Source organism: Plecotus auritus (assembly GCF_963455305.1).
Source record: "Plecotus auritus genome assembly, chromosome: 2".
In the NCBI taxonomy this organism is placed as follows: domain Eukaryota; kingdom Metazoa; phylum Chordata; class Mammalia; order Chiroptera; family Vespertilionidae; genus Plecotus; species Plecotus auritus.
In genome coordinates, this window is record NC_137771.1 from 26,416,666 (window position 1) to 26,440,655 (window position 23,990).

General features: G+C 40.6%; 1 protein-coding gene across 6 annotated transcripts in view; it reads left to right on the forward strand.

The window, feature by feature from the left end:
• MACF1 (microtubule actin crosslinking factor 1) overlaps nucleotides 1-23,990 on the forward strand; it is a 360,803-nt gene that overhangs the window by 199,643 nt on the left and 137,170 nt on the right. For all 6 annotated transcript variants that reach the window (XM_080657531.1, XM_080657534.1, XM_080657532.1 and 3 more), the window contains 13 exons: nucleotides 4,110-4,236; nucleotides 4,775-4,958; nucleotides 5,403-5,572; nucleotides 8,831-9,009; nucleotides 9,710-9,848; nucleotides 10,639-10,832; nucleotides 12,118-12,280; nucleotides 13,652-13,735; nucleotides 16,451-16,558; nucleotides 16,750-16,848; nucleotides 19,046-19,198; nucleotides 19,495-19,583; nucleotides 23,286-23,421. In XM_080657531.1, the coding sequence (XP_080513657.1) occupies nucleotides 4,110-4,236; nucleotides 4,775-4,958; nucleotides 5,403-5,572; nucleotides 8,831-9,009; nucleotides 9,710-9,848; nucleotides 10,639-10,832; nucleotides 12,118-12,280; nucleotides 13,652-13,735; nucleotides 16,451-16,558; nucleotides 16,750-16,848; nucleotides 19,046-19,198; nucleotides 19,495-19,583; nucleotides 23,286-23,421 (1,825 nt within the window). The remainder of the gene's footprint in view (nucleotides 1-4,109; nucleotides 4,237-4,774; nucleotides 4,959-5,402; nucleotides 5,573-8,830; nucleotides 9,010-9,709; nucleotides 9,849-10,638; nucleotides 10,833-12,117; nucleotides 12,281-13,651; nucleotides 13,736-16,450; nucleotides 16,559-16,749; nucleotides 16,849-19,045; nucleotides 19,199-19,494; nucleotides 19,584-23,285; nucleotides 23,422-23,990) is intronic.

Consider the following 23,990-nt stretch of genomic DNA (forward strand, 5'->3'; position numbering starts at 1 on the left):
GGAGAGAATGAATGCGTGGGTGACTGAATATATGTATAAGTAAATTGTTTCATTTGCTTTTTTTCTTTCCATTTGCTTTCTTGTATAACTTTTTGTTTTCTTGGAGTTGATAATTTTTATTTTTAATTTTTAAATATATTGTTATTAATTTCAGAGAGGAAGGGAGGATCATACAGTTTTCAAGTGTGCATTTCTATGATACAGGATCTGTATATTGCATCATGTGCCCACCACCTAAAATCAAATCATCTTCCGTCACCATATATTAGGCCCCCTTCTGCCTTACCCCCTTTCCTCTGGTAACTATCACACTCTCTGTGTCCACGAGTTGTTATATATCCCATGGATGAGTGAAATCATGGTTCTTAGCTTTTCCTAAATGACTTATTTCATGTAGCATAATGTTCTCAAGGTTTATCCATGTTGTCACAAATAGTAGTATTTCATCTTTTCTTATGGTTGAGTGGTATTCCATTGTGTATACATACCACATCTTCTTTATCCAGTCCTCTGTCTAAGGACACTTCGGTTGTCTCCATGTCTTGGCCATTGTGAGTAATGCTTCAATGAACATAGGGGTGCATATGTCTTTGAAAAAGACATTTTTTAGGTTTTTTTTGGGTGGATACCCAGAAGAGAGATTGCTGGGTCATATGATAACTCTATTCTTAGTTTTTTGGTAAGTCACCAGATTGTTTACCATAGTGGCTGTACCAATAACTGTTCTTAAGTTTGCTTAGTTGTCTATTTGCATATTATGAATTTATTCCCAAACTCTCCTACGTTACTGTGAAAGGCTGGCCAAACACTATAGGTACTTTTTGTTTTATTATTTTCTCTTGGAAACATCTCTCCAGTCTGAACCTGCTGTGTAGGCCTCAGTACTGCCTCCCTGGCATTTCCCTTCATCTTCAACCTGAAGACTTGCTTTGCCTCTCTTCTGTGTGGACCCTCTGATTCCTAGAAACCAAGTCTTATTTGTTGATTTACACCCTGATTTAGGAAAGTACACTCTCCAGGAGCCTACTGAGAAAAAGTCCATGAGAAGTAAAGTTTTTGAGACCTCTCATATCTAAAAATGTCTTCTCTCTTCATAATGAATTGGTCAGTTACGAATTTTCGTAATAAAATTCTTTTAAAAATTATTTCACTCTGAGCCTTGAAGACACTGTTCCACTGTTTTCTATCTTCCAGGGTTTGTTGTTGAGAAGTACAGTAGCATTCTCATTCTTTAACTTCCTTTTTTTTTTAACATATATATATATATTTAAAATATATTTTTATTGATTTTAGAGAGGAATGGAGAGGAAGAGAGAGATAGAAACATCAATGATGAGAGAGAATCATTGATTGGCTGCCTCCTGCACACCCCCTACTGGGGATCGAGCCTGCAACCCAGGCATGTGCCCTTGACTGGAATTGAAACCGGGACCCTTCAGTCTGCAGGCTGATGCTCTATCCACTGAGCCAAACCAGTAGGGCTTTAATATATTTTTTATTGATAATAGAGTTATAGATAAATCCCATTACCCCCCGTTTATCCCTCCCAGCCTTTACCCCCCCGCCCCGCCCAAGTCTTTACTACCCTATTGCCTGTGTCATGGGCTATGTATACATAATCTTATAATAGAAGGGTAATATGCAAATTAACCATCACTCCGCTATGCCCACCAGTCATGCCCACCAGCCAATCAGGAGCGAATATGCAAATAAACCCAACCAAGATGGCTACGGTCACAGAGAGCAGGAGGGAGGCTTGGGTTTCCCCGGCGATGGAGGAAGCCAAGCTTTCCACACACCCTGGCCAGCCCAGGCCTCGCTTAAGGCTACAAAGTTTCAATTATAGAAGATACATAAATCCTAACAGAAATGATTGCCGCCACGGAGCAAGCAGAAGGCTTGGCTCCGCTCCAGGCTACAAAGTTTCAATTGTAGAAGATAAATAAACCCCAGATACCAGGGCCTCCGCTTGGGTTGCCAGGGGGCGTGGCCGGCCTGCAAACCACCACAGGCCCCTCGCCCAGGCCGCCTCACACCCCAAGGGAACCCCCACCCTGATCCGGGACACCCTTCAGGGCAAACCAACTGGCCCCCACCCATGCACCAGGCCTCTATCCTATCTAATAAAAGAGTAATATGCAGATTGACCATCACTCCAACACACAAGATGGCTGCCCCCATGTGGTCAAAGATCCTGCCCCCATGTGGACACAAGATGGCCACCACAAGATGGCCAACAAGGGAGGGCAGTTGGGAGGGACCAGTCCTGCAAGGAAGGGCAGTTAGGGGTGACCAAGCCTGCAGAGGAGGGAAGTTGGGGGCGACCAGGCCTGCAGGGAAAGGCAGTTGGGAGGGACTCAGGCCTGCAGGGGAGAGCAGTTGGGGGGGACCAGGCCTGCAGGGGAGGGCAGTTAGGGGTGACCAGGCCTGCAGGGGAGGGCAGTTGGAGGGACCCAGGCCTGCAGGGGAGGGCAGTTAGGGGTGACCAGGCCTGCAGGGGAGGGCAGTTAGGGGCAAACAGGCTGGCAGGGGAGCAGTTAGGCATCAATCAGGCTGGCAGGGGAGTGGTTAGGGGGTGATCAGGCTGGCAGGCAGAAACGATTAGGGGCATCAGGAAGGCAGGCAGGCGAGCAGTTGGGAGCAGCAGTCCTGGATTGTGAGAGGGATGTCCGACTGCCCGTTTAGGCCCAATCCCACCGGGATCAGACTTAAATGGGCAGTCGGACATCCCTCAAGGGGTTCCAGATTGGAGAGGGTGCAGGCTGGGCTGAAGGACACTCCCTTCCCCGTGCATGAATTTCGTGCACTGGGCCTCTAGTAAGTATATAAGTTCTTTGGTTTATCTCTTCTCATCCCCCAACTCTATCTTTCTTTTTTTTTTTTTCTCTTAAGTTTACAAAACTGTCAAATTCTCCCTTTGTAGTGTGCAGTACTATGCTTTTGACAGATGCACAGAATTGCATATCCTCCACTACAGTCACAATACAGATCAGTTTGATACTTTAACCTTTTGAATAAAATACTTTTCTTTCTGAAGCTTTTGAAATCCTTTTGTCTTAATCTTTGGAGGGAACGCTCTGTCCTCAGGTGAATCTTTGTGCTTACCCTGAATACAAACTGCAAACTCACTTTTTTAAGCACTGGGGAAATTTTTGTTGGATTGTTTCTTTAATTATTTCCTTCTCTATGTTCTGCTCTTGCTTTTAAGAACTCTCATTTGATCTCCTGAACTGATTCTCTAATTTTCTTTCTGCTTTATATTTCTTTGTGTTTTCGTTCTTGTTTGAAATTTCCTGAACTTTTATTTAAACTTTGCTGATATTTTAGTGGGATTTTTGGAAAAAGGGAAGATCTGTAATAATAAAAGCATAAAATACTAATTAGACCGGACAGCCGAACGACCTTCCGGACAAAGCCGGGGCCCCTTGCACGAATTTTGTGCATCGGGCCTCTAGTAAACTAATGAGTTTAATGTCTTTTATTTTTAACTGACAATCCTGGCTTCTAGTTTTTCATCCTATATTAATATCTCACATTTCTCAATTCAAGCTTATTTGGTATGTTTTGCATGTGTCTGTGTATCTGTGAGTTTGTCTTCCAGAAGTTGAGACTGAATTAGGCATGGGATGCTTGGGAAAAAACTCTTCTCAAGCAGTTTCCCTCTGTATACCAGATGATTAATTAATTAATTTTAATTTTAAACATTTTAGCAGTTTTGTAAATATATAGAACATAGCAAATTACTTTTTAAGTGTTGATGTTGTCATTTTTCAACAATTACAAATGAGATTATTTTATCTCTAATTTTCTCTGCCATTGCTTTCTCTGAGTATTTTCTCTCTCTAACCTCTCATAATTATGTTACATTTAGGTAACATTTATGAGATTGCTAAGTGTGTGCTGACATAATATACATAATGCAGCAAATTAGATTGTATGAGATCTCAAGTAATTTAGTTCTAAAGATGCTGTGCATTTTTTTTAAGTATTTGGCTTGTTGCCTTTCTCTGCTCAGCATATAAGCTCAGTTCTGTTAAAGTAATCACATTTTTTTCTGAGATGGTCTCAAATCTTAGAAAAGCTATAACCAGGTTCTGTGTTGTTCCTAGAGTGGAGCAGTCTTATCAGAAGGTGATGGCCCTTTGGCATCAGCTACATGTCAACACCAAAAGCCTTATCTCCTGGAACTATCTGAGGAAGGACCTCGACCTTGTAAAGACCTGGAACCTGGAAAAGGTAATTGTGAAAACATCACCCCAGGCTCACATCCTACTGGCAAGCTTTTTTCAGAAGGAACTTTTTTTTCATCGCTGAGATCCTGCTCACCCAATCAGAATAAAATGGAATCAGGGAGACTGGTTCAGGGTTAGGGGCCTGAGGCTCTTAGGAACTAGAAACAGCAGCCTGAATGATTAAGAAATTCCTGATGAAAATAACATATTTGGTCTTCTTGGCAGAGGGAGAAGGTTGTAGGCTTCTCACTGCAGCATCAGCATCTCTTTTGCACAAGTGTATGTATAGGGGAGTAGGGTGAATTAACCAATATTAGGTTATGTCCAAGGGGGTGCAAAGGGTGCTTCTGGGGTGCTAGTGCTGTTCTACTTCTTGACCTAAGTGCTGATTACGTGGAAGGTTCACTTTGTGAAAGATCAGCATGATTACAATTATGGTTTGAACATTATTTTGTGTCTATTTTAAATGTAAAAAAAGAAAAAAGGAGAGAAAGTGTTATGTTCCCATTCTAGTGACCTTTTTTCTGGCTTTTCCTGTCTAGCTTCGGTTATCAACACCAGAGGAGTGCCACCAAGTTATGAAGACCCTCCAGGCCCACTGTGAAGACTTCCTGCAGGATAGCCGGGACTCCGTTCTCTTCTCCGTGGCGGACCGTCTGCGTTTGGAAGAGGAAGTGGAGGCTTGTAAAACCCACTTCCAGCACCTGATGAAATCCATAGAGAATGGTGTGTGTGCCTTGGGAAGAGGAAGAGTACAGGTGGAATGAGAGTTCTGAAGGGTGCTGCAAGACCCTGCATATAGACTCGAAAGTACTGTCACCACTAACACTAAAACCTTGAGAGAGAAAAACTTGTAGAGATGAATTCAGATCGTGGAAGAAGAGGCCATATTTTAGTCCTTATTGCTAATCAACCCATCACATTTTCTTGTGGAAATAACATGTTTGGGTCCTGAAAGATAATATTTATAATTATCTTTATATAGTTGTATAATTCCAGGACTTTAGGATCAGGCATTAAGTTCCCCATTTAAGGCCTTGCTTTCATTGGTGGAATATCAGGTCTGCTGGAACCATTGGTACCCTCTTGTCTGAGGGTGAGTCTGTTTTTCCCAGACTTGCTGATCTCTACTGTGGTGCGTAATGGTCTTCTGTGCTTGTGCATTCACAGAGGACAAAGAGGAAACTGTAGCCAAGATGTACATTTCAGAGCTGAAGAATATCCGACTGCGCCTGGAAGAGTGTGAACAGAGGCTAGTCAAACGAATTCAGACCCCAGCCAGCTCTGGGACTGACAAAGATGCCCGGCAGGACAGTGCATTAAGGATTTCAGAGCAAGAGGTAAGCCCTAAGAGAAAGGTGGGTGTTAGTTGCACAGTAAATGCTTTCAGAATGAATTGGGTAGCAAGAGAGTATGGGTCCTAAGAAAGAAGGCAATAGACTCACGGCGACCCTACTTCGCGGCAGCCTGTAAGGGCCTTTACCGATGGAAAAGCTTGTTTCAGCTCCCACTGTATTGCTGAGTGTTGATTAGTTTCCTACGCGGTTGGGAAGGCAAGCAGACTGGTGAGCTGCTCTAAGCGCTGCATTTGGCTTTGTGTTTAAAGACTGCTTTGTGGAGATGCTCTCTGCTCTATCTTATGTGTATGTTACTTACTATTACATGGTTACTGCCAGCTATGTGACTCAAAAATGTTAAAGAAAGAATCAGATTCTACTCTGGGTTTTAATGCACTTTCTCTGTGACTTTGAGCAAATTAACTCTCATCTTTAGTTTCCTTTCTTATAAAATGGAGATAATATGTGAGTCACAGACTTGTTTTGAAAATTAAGTAACATAGTACATATAATAAACTTTCTGGAAAAATAAAATGCTATAAAAATGTAGGGTAGTATTCTTGAAGTAAAAGCAGCAAATACTAGTTGCTTTCTTAAGTGCTCAAAGGCATGCAAAGAAAAGTTGTTTTTGGCGTATAGTGTACTTAAAAAAGAATAAAACGTTTAAATCACAAGAAACTTCAGTATAAGAGAGGTTGTAAAGCCCTAGCCAGTTTTGTTCAATGGATAGAGCATCAGCCCGCAGACTGAAGGGTCCCGGGTTTGATTCTGGTCTAGGGCACATATCTGGGTTGTAGGCTCAATCCCAGGCCCTGGATGGGGCATGTGCGGGAGGCAACCAATTGCTCTGTGTCTCACATCAATGTTCTTTCTGTCTCTCTCCCCCCACCCCCTTCTACTCTTTTCTAAAAATCAATGGGGAAAAAAATATATCTGGTGAGGATTAACAGAAAAAGAGAGAGAGAGAGGTTGTAAGATAGCACCTAGTGTATTTCCAACTAACATTGCTCTAGGAATTTAGAGTGTTATAGAACATTTTTGCTTGGGATAGTATGAGAGAGCTCTGTGAAGAATACTAGATTTGGTGCTCACTTTGGCAGTTCATATACTAAAATTGGAATAATACAGAAATTAGCATGGCCCCTGTACAAGAATGATACAGAAATTTGTGAAGCATTCCATATTTTTATTGCCTGTTTGTTCCAGGATCTTACTGTCACAGAATACTTAACCATTTAATGAAAATCTACCATCAAAAAAACACATTAGATTTGATCTGAGAGCTTTAAAGGAATGAAAAGAATGGCTAATGAGGTGTCATTTTTTTTCTTATCGTTCTTAATTTTTCTTAAGCTTGAAGAGGAGGTTGAGAGGGCAGTGTAATTTTCATTGGCCTAGAGGGATCTAATTTACCTATATGAATCATATATGAACCTGTAATTCTTATATTGAAATGTTTTACTTTTCTGTAATGATCCAAAATCTATTTGTGCCTACAAAATAAAACATTCTAGGAGATGAAGGTCCTTCAGCTCTTCTAAAGGACCTTCCTTTTGTTTTACTTTTTATGAAATGGTTTCAGATATACAAAAGTATTGTTTTTTTCCCCATTGACTTTTAGAGAGAGGAAGAGAGACTCAGAGATAAACATCAATGTGAGAGAGAAGAGGAGGAAAGGAGAGAGAAAGAATGAGAGAGAGATCTGAGAGAGGTACATCAATCCACTGCCTTCTGCACACGCCCCAACCGGGGGTCAAACCTGCAACCCACGCATGGGCCCTGACCAGTAATCAAACCCGCCACCCCTTGGTGTATGGAATGATGGGCCAGGGCTCAGATATACAGAAGTTTTTATTCTTCACCTAGATTTATCCTTCACCTAGATTCCCCAAATGTTAACTTATTTTTACATTTGGTTTACATTTTTTTCAACATTTATGTATACATAATATTTTCTTCCTTGAGGGAAACTTCCAGAAATTATGTCCTTTTACCCCTAAATACTTCAGTGTGCATTTCCAAAAACAAGATAGTCTCTTACATTACCATAGGACAATAATTAAAATCAGGAAATGAATATTGATATAAGAATTTATTAAAATTTTATCAGTTGACCTAATAACCCTTTTGGGGTAGCATCCCAACCCATCCTATCCCCCTTGTAAAAAAAAAAAATATGAGTAATTTTGGTACAGGATTCAATCCAGTATCACACATTGCATTTAGTTGTGATACCTCTATTTTGATGGTCAAAATATTCCAAATTTAGTAATTGGTAGCCCCTTCAAGCTGGTTCCTATGTCATTTTAGTGTTTTTGACAGCTTAATTGTTGCTTTAATGGAAGGATGGAATTTTGGAGTTCTTACCCCACCATTTTTGGTGATGTCACTCCTAGTTCCTATGTCATTTTAACATGTCATCATTATTCTTTAAGTGCTTTATTAATTCTCAATAAAACAAAATATTCCAGGTTCACCTTGCCCTAGCCAGCCCCAACCCTGGGATCAGTCATTTCTCCAAGGAGTCCTGCTTCTTTTAGGAGGAGAGTGTTATTTAGAAACCAAGATTTGGGTGCTGAGTGTGCTCACTGTTGTTGGGATGTCATTGCTCTAGGACTGCTCAGCAGATAGAGCTAGAAAAGTGCATACTTACAAACACATATGCAAACACATACACACACACTCCTATGTGTTGCACACATATTTATATATACATGTACATATAAATATACACATGTGTGAGTATGTACATATAAATATATCACAAAAGTATATCAGTCTGTCACACATATACACACGCAAAAACAACAGCAACATCTATGATTTTATATGTATCTTATCTCCATCCAGTTCCACAGGGCTTATTCTAACCTTTCTTCCTTCCCTTCCCCAAGATTGAAAAACCTACTTGATATTATCCTTAGCAAATTCACTTATTATTCAGTTCTTACATGTACAAAGAGTACTTTTAGAATTGCTAAGTCATATTACTACAAAAAACAAACCTATTAACTGGAGTTCAACATTTACCTTTAGTTCTTTTTGTTGTTCGCCTAAAAGTATGTTAATAGTCCAGATTAATTGTTCAGAAATTACTGTGTGTGTGTTCTTCCCCTTTCCCCCACTGCAGTGCTGTTTCGGAGTTTATTCAACCACTCTCTTATAGATGGCATTTAGGTGGCTTCCAGTATTTTGCTGTTACAAAGACTTCATTCTAACTTGTTTAATCTATTTTTTTGTTGTATGTCTTGTTCCTGACAGCATACCCAGGACGATTTGCAACAACTGAGGTCAGACTTGGATGCTGTTTCTATGAAATGCAACAGTTTTCTTCATCAGTCCCCATCTGGTTCAAGTGTTTCAACTCTGCACTCAGAACTCAATCTGCTGGTAGAGAAAATGGACCGTGTATATGGTCTCTCCACTGTCTATCTGAATAAGTGAGTGAGCTGAGGACTTGGGTCCAAATGGCAATGTTTCCATTGGGATGAGAAAGGGAGGTGCCGGAGTGTTTCAATCAAGAGAGATTGCAGATCTTGAAGATCGTGTACCCATGATAAAAGACCATGGCTTTAGTTCAAGTATGGAGTGGGTATATTTGGGTTCCACTGAACAAATGTCAGTGGAGAGTTCATTTGCAGTGTTAGGATTCTTTTGTACCCCATTTCTGTTTGATTAGATACCTCTAAAGGAAGGAAGGAAGGATGGAAGGGAGGGAGGGAGGGAGGGATGAGGGAGGGTGGGAGGGAGGGAGGGAGGAAGAAAGGAAGGAAAAGAAAGAAAGAAAGAGGGACACTAAAGAATAAAAAGAAAAAATTTAAGTAAACTAAATACAGGTCTTTGAAGCTCTTCCCTCTAACTGCCCATCTCCAGCTGTGACCTTGAGGAGAAGCAGATTATCGATGCTTCATAGTGTTGAGTGGGTTTCTGGCCTCACAGAGTCTACCGTGTGTGTGTGTGTGTGTGTCCCACTGCCACCTGGAATTTTATTTTGAATTGGCTTAAATTGGCACCACATATACCATGTTCTTTTATATTTATGAAGTTGCTTTTTTACAGTTATGTTTTGTGAACTTCTCCTTAGTGTTCCAGGTCTGTAGCCCATTTCATGTGTTAATGAAAGTGATTTTGTCCTCACAGGCTCAAGACAATCGATGTTTTAATGCGTAGCATTCAGGATGCTGAACTCTTGGTCAAAGGTTATGAGATCAAGCTGAGTCAAGAAGAAGCAGTACCAGCAGATCTCTCAGCTCTGGAGTCCCATCGCTCTACATTACGGGTTCGTTGCTTGAGTTTCTTAGGAGGTTGACTTAATACAGGGGTAAGCAGAAGTAGGCTTACAGTTGTATGTGAAAGACAGAGTTTCTACTTGTATTATTATTAATTATTGTATTATTTATTTGTATTACAACTGTAAATCTAATTTTGCCCACCTCTGTATATCCAGGGCTTTGAAGTAGCAGAGAAATACAGTTTTGGATGGCATGACACTGATTTTAAGTTTGTATTTGAACTAGGAAGAATATCATGTTTAATATATTTTAATATGTATTCAAAGAATAGATAGATAAGAAAACCAAGAGTCAGATTGGCTAAATCCGTGGTCGGCAAACTGCAGCTCGCGAGCCACATGCGGCTCTTTGGCCCCTTGAGTTTTTAGCAAAGGCCACCTTAGGAGCACCCTAATTAAGTTAATTACAATGTATCTACCTATATAGTTTAAGTTTAAAAAATTTGGCTCTCAAAAGAAATTTCAATTGTTGTACTGTTGATATTTGGCTCTGTTGACTACTGGGCTAAATGACTTACTTTGGTTTCATAGCTTATAAGTGATAGAGCCAGGTTCCAAACACAAGTTCTTTGCACATTTCTCTCTACTGTACTGCCTGCCCTTGGCTGCCCCATGTGCTTGAGGACATGGAGGCATTTCTGGCACAGACATTATGGGGTCTAGCTTCTGAATCACGGATATAATGTGACATGTCCTTGTTGTCTACTTAGTCTGAGTCTTTCTTACCTCATAGCATGGAATATTTTTAATCTTGTATTGCTGTGCTTGTTTTGAATAGCGCTGGCTTAGTGATGTCAAGGACAAAAATTCAGTGTTTTCAGTCCTGGATGAGGAAATTGCCAAGGCCAAGGTGGTGGCAGAGCAGCTGAATCGTCTGACCCCAGAGCGAAACCTGGATTTGGAGCGCTATCAGGAAAAAGGCTCCCAGCTACAGGAACGCTGGCACCGGGTCATGGCCCAGCTTGAGACCCGGTGGGTGATAGCCCTACCCCTTTCTCCTATTAGTGGTCAGGGACTGGATTTTAAACAAAGCTAGAGTTATGTCTATGTGTTCGTGTTTAAAGGCAGGAAATGATGGGGAGAGGTAGAAATTAAATGATGTTATGAATTCTGAACAAGATACCAGACAAGAAATTGGGACCACCAGTCCCAAGGTAGACTTGAGTCTTGCTTTTGAGTGGACAGTGCTGGTCTTAGTGCCTCTCCTGTGTCCGGGTTGTACCTGCTTAAGTGATGATGACAATAGGATGGAAAGAGGACTTGGTGATCTTCTCTCGGGCAGCACCTGGGTTTCAGGCCTCACTTTACTAGCTTTGAATCTGAATATGAACCATTGTCATAGTGGGCCTTTGCAGAATTTCTTGCTTTCTTTCATTTGCTAATTCATTGGTTTTATCCCTATAACTTGAGATCCTACTTCTGATGACTAATTTGAATAAGAAAGATCGAAAATTACTTATCTGGATCTAGGCTGCGTAGGCAGATATATAGGGAGAGGAGTTATAGTAACTCATATATAAGTTTGGATTGATTCTCTATAATTGAGTTACTATTCCAATGCTAGCTAGGCTAACAAAAATGTTATAAGAAATAACAGTAGCCCTAACCGGTTTGGCTCAGTGGATAGAGCATCGGCCTGTGGACTGAGGGGTCCCAGGTTTGATTCCGGTCAAGGGCATGTACCTTGGTTGCGGGCACATCCCCAGCAGGAGGTGTGCAGGAGGCAGCTGATCGATGTTTCTCTCTCATCGATGTTTCTAACTCTCCCTCTCCCTTCCTCTCAGTAAAAAATCAATAAAATATATTTTAAAAAATAACAGTAAATAATTACTATTTTTCACCCACACTACCTCCACTGCCCTCCCCAAGAAATTAGAGTGATCATAAATAATAGCTGGGATAACCTGACAGGTAATCTGTCATCAGGGACAAAAGTGTACAATCAGTACTACCTTACTGGCAACCCTGGTGATCCTTGGCCATCCAGGTAAAAAATTTGACAAAGATTATCATGGGATGCCAGGCCCTGGGTGGTTTCTAGGGCCACCAGGACACAACTCTTTTTTACTCACTTTTTACCCCATAGGGCACTGGGTACATGCATAACTCTCTGCATTGTATCGGTGTGCCCCTCAAATAAAGATTTATCCTCTGTGGTTGAGCTCAGCTGGACGCATAGGCTGCTGAGGGAATTGTCTCATTTACTTCATTGTATTGACACCAAATGTCTAACGGCAGTTTTTCTCTGCTCCTCCAGCCAATCTGAACTAGAAAGTATCCAGGAAGTTCTGGGAGATTACCGAGCCTGCCATGGAACTCTCATCAGATGGATTGAGGAAACCACTGCCCAGCAGGAAAGGATGAAGCCAGGCCAGGCAGAGGATAGCAGAGTGCTGTCAGAGCAGCTCAGCCAGCAGACGGTGGGTGTAGCAGTAGCACAGTGGAAGTTGGCAGGGGCTGGGGGTTAGTTCATCATAAAAGAAGATGATGTGCTAGCAATTAAGCTTCCCGAACTAAATGGTAAGACATTCTGAGCCCTGTCTTCTGAAAAGGGTTCAAGCAGGATGGTCTCAAGATACTGGTGTTGCATTTAGCCCAGATGACCTATAAGGTCCCTTTTAATGCTGAGTTTCTTTGAGTATAATATTGAAATCACTTGATGGACAGGTTAAAATTACTTTGGTTTTGCCCTGGCCAATTTTTCTCAGTGGTTAGAGCATCAGCCCTCAGACCAAAGGGTCGAGGGTTTGATTCCTGGTCAAGGGCACGTACCTCAGTTGCAGGCTCCTTCCCAGTCTGGTCAGGCACATGCATAAAGCAACCAACTGATGTGTCTCTAACACATTGATATCTCTCTCTCTCTCTCTCCCCCTCTCCCCTCCCCACCCTCCCTCTCCTCTGCTCTCTAAAAAAAAAATTAAAAAATCAATGGAACAAATATCCTCAGGTGAGGATTAAAAGAAAGTATTATTTTGGTTTATTTTTTCTTATTTTGGTTTATTTTTTTAAGCCTCACCTGAGGTTATGTTTTTATTGATTTTAGAGAGAGAGGAAGCAGTGGGAGGGAGAGAGAAAACACATAAGTTGCCTCCCAAATGCACCCTGACTGGGGATTGAACCTGCTACTTAGGTATGTGCCCTGACTGGAAATTGAACCTGCAAACTTTTGGTGTAGAATAATGCTCCAACCAACTGAGCCAACTGGCCAGGGCTGGTTTATTTTGTTTCTTGATATTTAATTTTATTTTAGAAGGATTAGAATATGGAGGAATGCAAACCCAGGGAAAGCTGTGAGTGTAAGAAAATTCATTCAAAGCAGTTTTTATTGGTATCTTGGGGCCTATTGTTTTGTTTAGCATTATGGTTAGGTTGCCTGGATTTCAATCCTGGTTTGCTCACTAAGCAAATTACTTAATCTCTCAGTGTTCTACTTCCCCATCAATAAAACGAACATAGTCTATTATTTGTTCAGCTGACCTCAAAGTTATTGTTGTTAGGATTAAATGGAGGGATACATGTAAAATACTTAGAATAGTGCTTTTCAAAGTGTGGACTCCAGACTAGTAGCATCATCTGGGAACATGTCAGAAATGCAAATTCTTGAACCTAAACCCAAACCTACTGAATCAGAAACTCTGGAGGTGAGGCCCAGCAATCTGTGATTTATGCTTTCTTCCAGATGATTCTGATGCAGGTAAGGTTTGAAAACCACTACCTTAGAACCTAATAGATGCTCAGCTGATTCAGTGATGGTAATGACAATGGTAATGGTGTGATATTTTGGTTCCTAGGATCTGTTTGCAGAAATTGAGAGAAATCAGACAAAACTGGACCAGTGTCAAAAATTTTCCCAGCAGTACTCCACGGTTGTAAAGGTAACTCTGCCATGTGCCAAAAGGAACATAAGTGACCTTCAGCTTAGGAAGACCTGCATTGTCACTGTAGGTTTTCCACTGCAGCTCTTTTGCTGCAGGCTGGCCCCATCCTTCAGTTAGTGCAGCTGTGTACTTCTCATAGCCCACGTTGGAGGATGCTCAGAGAGGCACCAGTTGTCAGCTAAGATTTGAAGATTCTTCATTTAGGTGACTGACAGGCCTCTTAAACTTAATATGTCAAAAACAGAATATTTGGGTTTTCTCATCATCTTGCTTATCCCAGGATATAGTGTCACCATTTTCCTATTTGCTGAGGCAAAAAAACCCCAAAGTGACCCTTAACAGTTCTTTTCGCCTTAAACTTTATGTTCAGTCTTTGAATGAGTTGGCTTCATCTTCCAATATGTCTCGGACCTGACTGCCTCTCATTACCCACCCCTCACCATGTTCTGGCTCACATCTAAGTGAAGCATCTTCCTTAGACCACTGCACTGCCTCCGAGCTGAACGCTGGCTTCTGCTCCTGCCCCACAGGCTGTTTTCCCACACAGTCGCAGAATCACCTTTTTAGAACATACTACATGTCACAGAATTTCAGACACCACCTATTATATGCATTATCAAAAAAGAAGAAACTCTGCCACTTATGCAAATGCCATTGATTGTAAAACATATTCTAATTCTGGAGACACTAAAATGTGGGGAAAATTTGTACCTTACAATAGATGAAACATAGTAAATTGGATCATATCATTCTCCTGCTCAAAACTTTCCAAAGGCTTTATATCATGTTCATAATAAAATTGTAGATTCTTATGTGGTTTATGAGGCCATGTCTGATCTGTGGCCCCACTCCCATTTCCCTGATAACATCTTTACATAAAAATGACCTGTGATTATTATATATGTATTTGTTTATTATGTGTTGTCTCACTACAATGTAAGTTCCAGGGGAGGGGCAAGGTTTTCTCTGGCTTGATTTCCACTATGTGTGTAGCACTCAGAACAATGGCAGACACATAGTAGATGCTCAACAAATAATTTTTGGTGTACGGGATGATGCTTCAACCAACTAAGCCACCAGGCCAGGGCTATTTTTGAATGAATGCATTTCTTTAGTTAATAGCAGAAGACGTGGTGTCACTAAGATTTGAATTCACATCCTAGCTTCATCATTTTCAGGCTTTAGAGCACTTAGCCTCTCTGATTATCTGTTGCAATATGTACACAGTGGGAACAGTAACAACCCCACCGAGTGACTGTAAATATTAAATGGGATAGTCGCAGTGGTTGGGCAAACTCATTAGTCAACAGAGCCAAATATCAATAGTACAACGATTGAAATTTCTTTTGAGAGCCAAATTTTTTAAACTTAAACTTCTTCTAACGCCAATTCTTCAAAATAGACTCGCCCAGGCCGTGGTATTTTGTGGAAGAGCTACACTCAAGGGGCCAAAGAGCCGCATGTGGCTCACGAGCCGTGGTTTGCCGACCACTGGTATCCGATAGTTTATGCATAGGACAGTGCTGCAAACCTAAAATACATTCAGTAAATGGTAGCACGTGCTTATATTATTATTACTCTTTTTTTATTACTACTACTATTGTTTTTCTTTAGGTTGCTTGAGGAACTCATTCCATGTTTTCCTCCTGCATCCTGTTTTCTATGTAGACAACAGAAAGCAGGATATTCTAGGCAAAAGGAGCTGCATAATCAAAGGCACAGAGGAATGAACACACAATGATTATATGAGGAAATAGGGAATATTCTGGTTTAGCTGGAAGGAGGCTGGGCCCAGCCTTAGAAAGGCCTGTTCAGTTCTTTGGCTTTACTTTCTATTCTTGCTACTCGAAATGTGGCCTTTGAACCAGGAGTAACTTGTTAGAAACGCAGAATCTTCAACCTCCCAAATCAGAATCTGCATTTTAACAAGACCCCCAGATGATTTGTATGCATGTTGATATTTGAGAAATTTTCCCTCTAGGTCATTGAAAACTTTTAAGCAGAGGAAAAAAAGTGGTCATCTTTGTTTTAGAAAAGTTATTGTAGTTGTTTCAGAAAAGTTACTCTGGTGGAGAGTAACCAAGAAGCTCTTGTACTTGTCTTGTGAGAGATGAAGAGGGCCTGACTAGGGCATCACTCTCAGGATTACAGGGGACGTGGCAAGAGCCTGGCCATATGAGTAGAGCATTGGTTTAGGGATTCTAATCTTGACTTTGTTGCTCACCCACTAGTTAATGAGGGACATTCACTTCCTGTCTCTGGGCTTCAGTTGCCCATGCATGAAAAGAATGGTTAGCAAACAAACTGCAATGACCCACAGGCTAAATCTAGCCTGTACACCTATTTTCATATGTCCCATAAGAGGTGGCTAAAAAAAGGGAGGGCAAATAATACTTTGTGACACATGAAATTTATAGGAACTTCATTCAGCTGTCAGTGTCCATAGGTAAAGTTTTATTCTAATACAACCATACTCTTTCATTTACATATTGTCTATGGCTGCTTTCATTTACAGTGGCAGACTTAAGTAGCTGTGACAGAGATAGCATGGCCCAATAGTGTGCATCTGGCCCAATACAGGAAAACTTTCTAACCTTCAGTTTAAAAGATTACCAAAATGCCTTCCAGTAATGAAATACTGTGATTTCTGTTACATGATGTGTGTGAGCTATAAAGCCCTGTGTAAACATAATTAAATTTCTTCCTTCTCAGGACTACGAATTGCAACTGATGACATACAAGGCCTTTGTGGAATCACAGCAGAAATCCCCTGGCAAGCGCCGTCGCATGCTTTCCTCTTCGGATGCCATCACACAAGAGGTGAAAGGGTGGGGAAAGGACATGTGCCACTGTCTTCCCTTAAGGAGATTCCTTGTCTGGGTCGTGCAGTTTGATTTACAGCTCACCTTTCTGTTGAGCATGTGACTTCATGAAAACTTCCTCTTATTTTCAGCTATTTAAATTTACTTTTCTGGTGGGTAATTTATCTAAATTGGTTTTTTGAACCATAGTTCATGGACTTAAGGACTCGCTATACAGCATTGGTGACCTTAACAACTCAGCACGTAAAATATATCAGTGATGCGCTCCAGCGGCTGGAAGAGGAGGAGGTAAGGACAGTTGGGTCCTAAATCATCTTGAAAGGAATTTAAAACCTTGTGCCTCAGCCCTAGCCGGTTTGGCTCAGGACAGAGCATTGGCCTGCGGACTGAAGGGTCCTGGGTTTGATTCTGATCAAGGGCACATGCCCGGATTTCAGGCTCGATCCCCAGTAGGGGGTGTGCAGGAGGCAGCGAATCAATGATTCTCTCTTATCATTGGTGTTTTTCTCTCTCTCTCTCTCTCCCTCTCCCTTCCTCTCTGAAATAAAAATATATATATATTTAAAAACAACAACAAAATCCCCCCAAAAACCTGTGCCTCATCTGTCAAAATGTAAAGTGCGCACACAGCCAATATTCTTAATTCATGGTAGTTGTGTTCTATGAGGTTGCTGAAAACACTGCATTAGTGAATACTGAACTCTTTGCAGCTGGAGAAATATAGGGTTAGGTTCCTACAAGCCTCTGGTCACAACATTTTTGTCCACAGAAAATGCATAAACTTGTATTATGTGTGTTTTTTTTAAAAAATACCTGACAATATATTTTTTTGATTCACTGACACTGAACTCATGGCCAAGAGCACTATAACTCACTCCTGAACAAGACTTATATAACACATATTATCTCCATAATGCACATCACAGCCTTCCTGTGCTTAGGAATGCAAGATAGCACCTCAGCACTGCATTTGGGTCCATTTTTTTAAAAATTATATTTTATTGATTTTTTTAAGAGAGGAAGGGAGAGAGGAATAGAGAGTTAGAAACATCGATGAGAGAGAAACATCGATCAGCTGCCTCCTGCACACTCCCTACTGGGTATGTGCCCGCAACCAAGGTACATGCCCTTGACCAGAATCACACCCGGGACCCTTGAGTCCGCAGGCTGACGCTCTATCCACTGAGCCAAACCAGTCAGGACGCATTTGGGTCCATTTTAAACAGCGAAACCACTATCAGAAAACACAAAAATAAGAAAACCCTGGCACTCAACAGACACTTGTTTATAGTATAAAAGCTGGATCAAGGCAACAGAGTGTCACCTTATTCTACCCCAGCTGGGAACATTGGGCACCTGAAATATTTTGCAACCACTCTGTGCATGTCTGGGAATGACTGTGAAAATGCACAAATATTGATTTTGGGGTTATAAATAAATTTTAGAGAGTAGGTAAATATGGAATCTGTGAGTAATTATGAGGATTGACTATATTATGTCCAACATTCCCACTTCCAAGTATCTTTAGTATGGAAATATTTTAAGTATGAAGGAATGATGTGAATAAAAGTCATTAATAAAGCATGATTTGGTAAAGGGAAATATTGGAAACATCAGATTCTATACATGAAATGCTATGAAGCTGTTAAAAATAATGAAATAGGTTTACATGCAGTGACAAGGGAATATAATTAAAATACATTATTTGGGGGAAAAACATGTTAGAATACTATGTATAATTATGGTTTTATAATTGTAAAATCTATGTCTTTGTAAAATAAATTTCCATATATCCATCTACTCTTATAAAAAGAAATGCTTTTGGAAACATTAACCCACAGCAATTTTTGTATGTGTAAATTAGCAAAATACGTCCTTTATGTCAATATCTACCTCACTTAATCTCTGTAGACTTTAATCTCTTTACCTGTAAATTTAAGACTTATGAAAATAAGTAAGCTGTGTATGTGAAGGGCTTTTTAAAATCACTAATTACTGAATATCCATCACATATAAAACAGTGTGCTTTTAAAGAAAGGTGCTGCCCTACCTGGTTTAGCTCAGTGGATAGAGCATCAGCCTGCGGACTGAAGGGACCCAGGTTCGATTCCGGTCAAGGGCACATGACTGGGTTGTGGGCTTGATCCCAACTGGGGGGCATGCAGCAGGCAGCCAATCAATGATTCTCTCTCATCTTTGATGTTTCTAGCTCTCTTTCCATCTCACTTTCTCTCTAAAATCAATAAAGGTATTTAAAAAAATAAATAAAAAATAAAGAAAGGTGCTAACCTGGATATAAAGAACTTATATCCCATAGTTAGGCCCCTGTGAGCAGTGCTCTAGGCTGGGTAAATTATATTTAATTGGGGATTACTTTAACTGCTTACTGATTTAGGTAACTCTTGTGTCTCTATTTTAGGAAATCTGAACTTAGGCAAGTCTAATAAGATGAACCAACATACTGATTTTCTATTTCCTGTTCTAGAAAGTGGTAGAAGAGGAAAAACAGGAACACGTGGAGAAGGTGAAAGAACTTTTGGCCTGGGTGTCTACCCTAGCAAGGAATACACAAAGCAAAGCTACCTCATCCCAGACCAAAGAATTGACAGACATTGAAAAAGCTATTTTAGAACAGCAGGTAAGTAGAAGGTCTATCTTACTCTTCCTGGGTACAATAATATATGATCATGCATTAGGTGGTATAATACAAGTCACATATGGGCCACCCAGGAGGGATTGTTATCTCAGTAAATGTTAACTTACGAAGTTATCTTACTTATAGTTCTACCTTTTTTAAAAATCAGCTCTACATAGACCATTATAATCTGAGCTAAGCTGTTTTCACCTTGAATTTTTAAAAAGGTACTTCAAATAATTTTTGATTCTTTAATTTTTTTAGGTTCTGAAGCTTTTTTCTTTATTTCTACTAAATAGGTTCTGGCAGAGGAGCTGACAACCAAGAGAGAACAAGTCTCTGAGGCCATTAAAACTTCACAGATCTTCTTGGCCAAGCATGGTCATAAGTAAGTATTAGATGAGAGATTATGGCACACCCGGGAGACCAGATCTACCTGGCTAAACCTTAGGGTCATGATGAGAATTCAGGCTGGACAATTCAGCGCAGTAAGATTCAGATGATGAAGAACTTTGTAGTTCATGTTGAGGAATTTGCATTTTACCTTGTTGGCTATGTGGAGGATTCATAAACATGATTGGATTTTGTTGAAAAAGGTTTCTAGAACAGTTTTTTAAAATTTTTTTATTAATTAAGGTATTACATGTGTCCTTATTCCCCCATTATCCCCCAACCCCCCCCCTCCATTCATGCCCTTACCCCCCTGTTGTCTGTGTCCATTGGTTAGGCTTATATGCATGCATACAAGTCCTTTGGTTGATCTCTCCCCCTTACCCCCACCCTCCCCTACCTTCCCTGAGGTTTGACATTCTGATCGATGTTTAATAGAGAATGTGTTGACTTGGGGCAAGAGTAGAGGCCTGAGCGACCACTTAAGAGGTTGTTCTGATAATATAGGCAAGATATGATGAGGATGGAAAGGAGACAAAGATTCTAAAGATATGAAGAATGATGAATTTATAGAGTTTGGTGACAAACAAAAATGATCAGATATAACTCTGGTTTCTGGCTTAAGCCATTGAGTATATGGTGATGCCACTCACCAAGAGAGGTATTACAGGAGAAGTTATGGATTGAGGGAGAAGAGGGCAGCTTTAGTTTCATATGTTAGGAACGTGAAGACCCCACAGGACATCTGAATGGAAGTACCTAGTATGTATTAGGAAGCACCTAACACATTAAGTTATCCAGTGGGCAACTGCATTGGATATTTAGAATTAATAAATTTAAATGTAAATTTAGAATTAATAAGAGAAGTCTAAAGCAATGGAGATTTGAGTCATCAGCATCATAGAAACCATAAGAGTACAAGGGCTCAGGGGCTTCTCAATGCTTCTCGCCCTGTAAAGGAAGCCTTAGAGAAGTAAAAGGAAAATGATGAGTTATACCTCAGAACCCAAGAGAGAACAGAATTCTAAAAAGAAGGGAGTGGTTAGAAGTCAAGAAAGGTAAAGACTGAGGCCCGTCTATTAAATTTGGCGAGTTGGAAGTTTTTGGTGACTGTGGTGAAAAGTTGGGGGATGATTTAAGATTTAGTGTAGTGGAGAACACTTGAAGTGAGGAAGGTAGTGATAATGAAATTAGACACTTTTTAAAAAATATATATTTTTATTGATTTTGGAGAGGAAGGGAGAGGGAGGGAGAGATTGAAACATGAATGATGAGAATCATTGATCAGCTGCCTCCTGCATGCCCCCTATTGGGGATTGAGCCCACAACCTAGGCATGTGCCCTTGACCGGAGTCAAACCCGGGATCCTTCAATGCACAGGCTGATGCTCTATCCACTGAGCCAAACCAGCTAGGGCTGAAATTAGACACTCTTTAAAGAAGCTTGACCATAGGAAAGGAAAGGAAAGAAATAATAAAGTAGAAATAATTAGAATAGAATATAATCAATAGTTTTGTTTTCTTAAGAGATCAGCGGGAGTTAACTGTGTTTATGGACTGTGTCTCAAGGACGTAAAGGGAGAAAGACTGAAGTACTAGGAGAGAGGTGCCAGAGGATGTGAGAGAGGATAAGATTCATCACTGGGTGGAAAGTACACCTTAGACAGAGGTTGAGACAGCTTTTCTTCTGAAGTCTGAGAAAAAAGAGATTAAGAAAGGTGTGAATAAAAAATTTAAAAATTAAATAAAAAGGGAGCATTTGAGATCTTTCTCTCCTTGGCATATGTCACCAGTAGGCTCAAATAAACTCATAAAAATTCTTAAAAAAAAGGAAAGAAAGATGTGAATATAGGTTAATATGCTAAGAGTGAAGCCAGAAAGTGAGAGAATTAGTGCCCATTGGTCTGTATGTTGTCTTTGAAATAGGTAGAGAGCCCAGCCAGCGTGGTTCAGTGGTTGAGTGTCGACCTATAAACCAGGAGGTCATGGTTCAATTCCCGGTCAGAGCACATGCCTGGGTTGTGAGCTCAATCCCCAGTGCGGGATGTGCAGGAGGCAGCCGATCAATGATTCTCTTTCGTCACTGATGTTTCTATCTCTCTCTTCCTCTCTAAAATCAATAAAAACGAATTGTTGTTTTCAATCCTCGCCAGAGGATATTTTTCCATTGATTTTTAAAGAGAATGGAAGAGAGAGGGAAAGACAGAGAGAAATATCGATGTGAGAGAAATGCATAGATTGGTTGCCTCCTGCACGTGCCCTGACCAGGGCCTGGACCGGGGAGAAATCTGCAACCAAGGTATGTGCCTTTGACTGGAATCGAACCTGGGACCCTTTAGTCCACAGGCCAAAGCTCTATCCACTGAGCAAAACTGTCCAAGGCTAGAAAAAAATATATATATTTTAAAAGAAATAGGTAGAGAGGTTGTTTGCCAAAAGTTAGAGTAATGTTGAGGGAAAAGAAGGAAGGATTGACTCAGACTGCACTGAAGTCCAGTGGAGGTTAGAGCCCAGTAGGATCCCTTCTGCATGGCTGTGAGATTTCTCCCTCATTGGTTTTACTTAGCAGCCTGCATGTGGGAGCAGAGTTTGATTGATCTGGGGCTGGAGTTTTATCAGTTAATGAGCGTGTAAGGAACTGATGGAGATGATGACTGTGGGGTCTGGAAAAGAGAAGAAACTAAATATAATAGGCTTGATTAAGAGAAAATGGAACATCAAGGAAGACTTGGGAAATCTCAGTAAGTTGTAATATAAGTCACAGAGTTCATTCTCAAAAACATAATGTAGAATGAGAAAGGGGACTTGCAAAATTTACCCGATTCAAGATAGTGATTGCCTCTGGGGAGGAAGGGAAAGTAATGGGGTTGGTGACAAATACACATTGGACTTTATATCTGTAATGTTTTATTTCTAAGAAAAGGATCTAAAGCACACCTGGTAAAATTTGGTAAAGCTGGATAGTTGGGTAATGACTAAATGAGAATTTGTTTTAAATATTTCATTTTTAAAAGTGGTATAGGAGTAAAGAAAGAAAACTGGAAAGGTAGGGGTATAATTAGGAGCTATAATCAGATAGTAGATTTTTAAAGTTTAAAATTTCAGAAGTGGAAGAATTTTAGATGACAGCAGGGTTCAAAGTTGCCCGTTATGGGTTGAGCTGAAGTGGATTGGAGGCCACTGGGATTGAGAAAATTGCAGGACTACAAGCTTAGGGTGTTATAGACAATTGGTGACATGAGCATTGACATCATCAAGAATCATGACTTGAGCCGAGACCGGTTTGGCTCAGTGGATAGAGCGTTGGCCTGCGGACTCGGGGGTCCCGGGTTCGATTCCGGTCAAGGGCATGTGCATTGGTTGCGGGCACATCCCTGGTGGGAGGTGTGCAGGAGGCAGCTGATCAATGTTTCTCTCTCATCGATGTTTCTAGCTCTCTATCCCTCTCCCTTCCTCTCTGTAAAATATCAATAAAATATATTAAAAAAAAAAAAAAGAATCATGACTTAATTTGAGATAAACAGGAAAACTATGAGTTAGAAGCCAGTGTTCAGTGAGAATGGAGCTCTGACCAGATGATCCACAGTTAGCAGTGACCAAGAAGAATACCATCCAAGGTGGAGAAGTCATGATTGTAAAGCCATAGGGGAGAGTTGGAGAAAGGTTTTTCTCTAAAAGAGCTTTAATGCTTCATCTTGCAGGCTCTCAGAAAAAGAGAAGGAACAGATATCTGAGCAATTGAATGACCTGAATAAGGCTTACCATGACCTGTGTGATGGTTCAGCAAACAAGCTTCACCAACTTCAGAGCCAGTTGGCTCAGCAGACAGAACAAAAGGTACTTTCAATTTTACTCTCCAAATGTTGGGAGGGTACCTTTTGAATAATATGAAAGTATCCTTGCTGATTGAAAGTCATGATCACTAGCTTTCCATGACCAATGTGACTTAATTTTTTTAACCTCACCGTAGCATCCATTTGTCTTGTGTTTCTTACCTGGGGTTCCATGATGTGTTGGTCAGTCAAAACTCTGGAAGGCATTTATGGCTAACTCTTTAGATGTGGTTCACGATTTTTGTTGTCTTCCATTTTGTGATGGACCACAGTCAAGGAGAACATAACTTTTATATCACAGAGCAATAAGATTATTCCTTTGTGGCATTGTTACTCAAAAGTTGATAGCCAAGAGTTCTGAATATTGGGAAAAAAAGATCATGAACCTTTTCCCCTCATACTATTTTTCATATCTATTAAATAAATAAGAAATGTTTATTTTCAAAGCTAATTGGTGGATTAGCTGCACTGACTGAGACGCTGGTTCCCCTTATCCATGGTCATCCCATCTTGTGACATCTTTACCAGTTCCCACTCACGTTCATTTCCTGGACCATATGGAAGTTGTTAAGT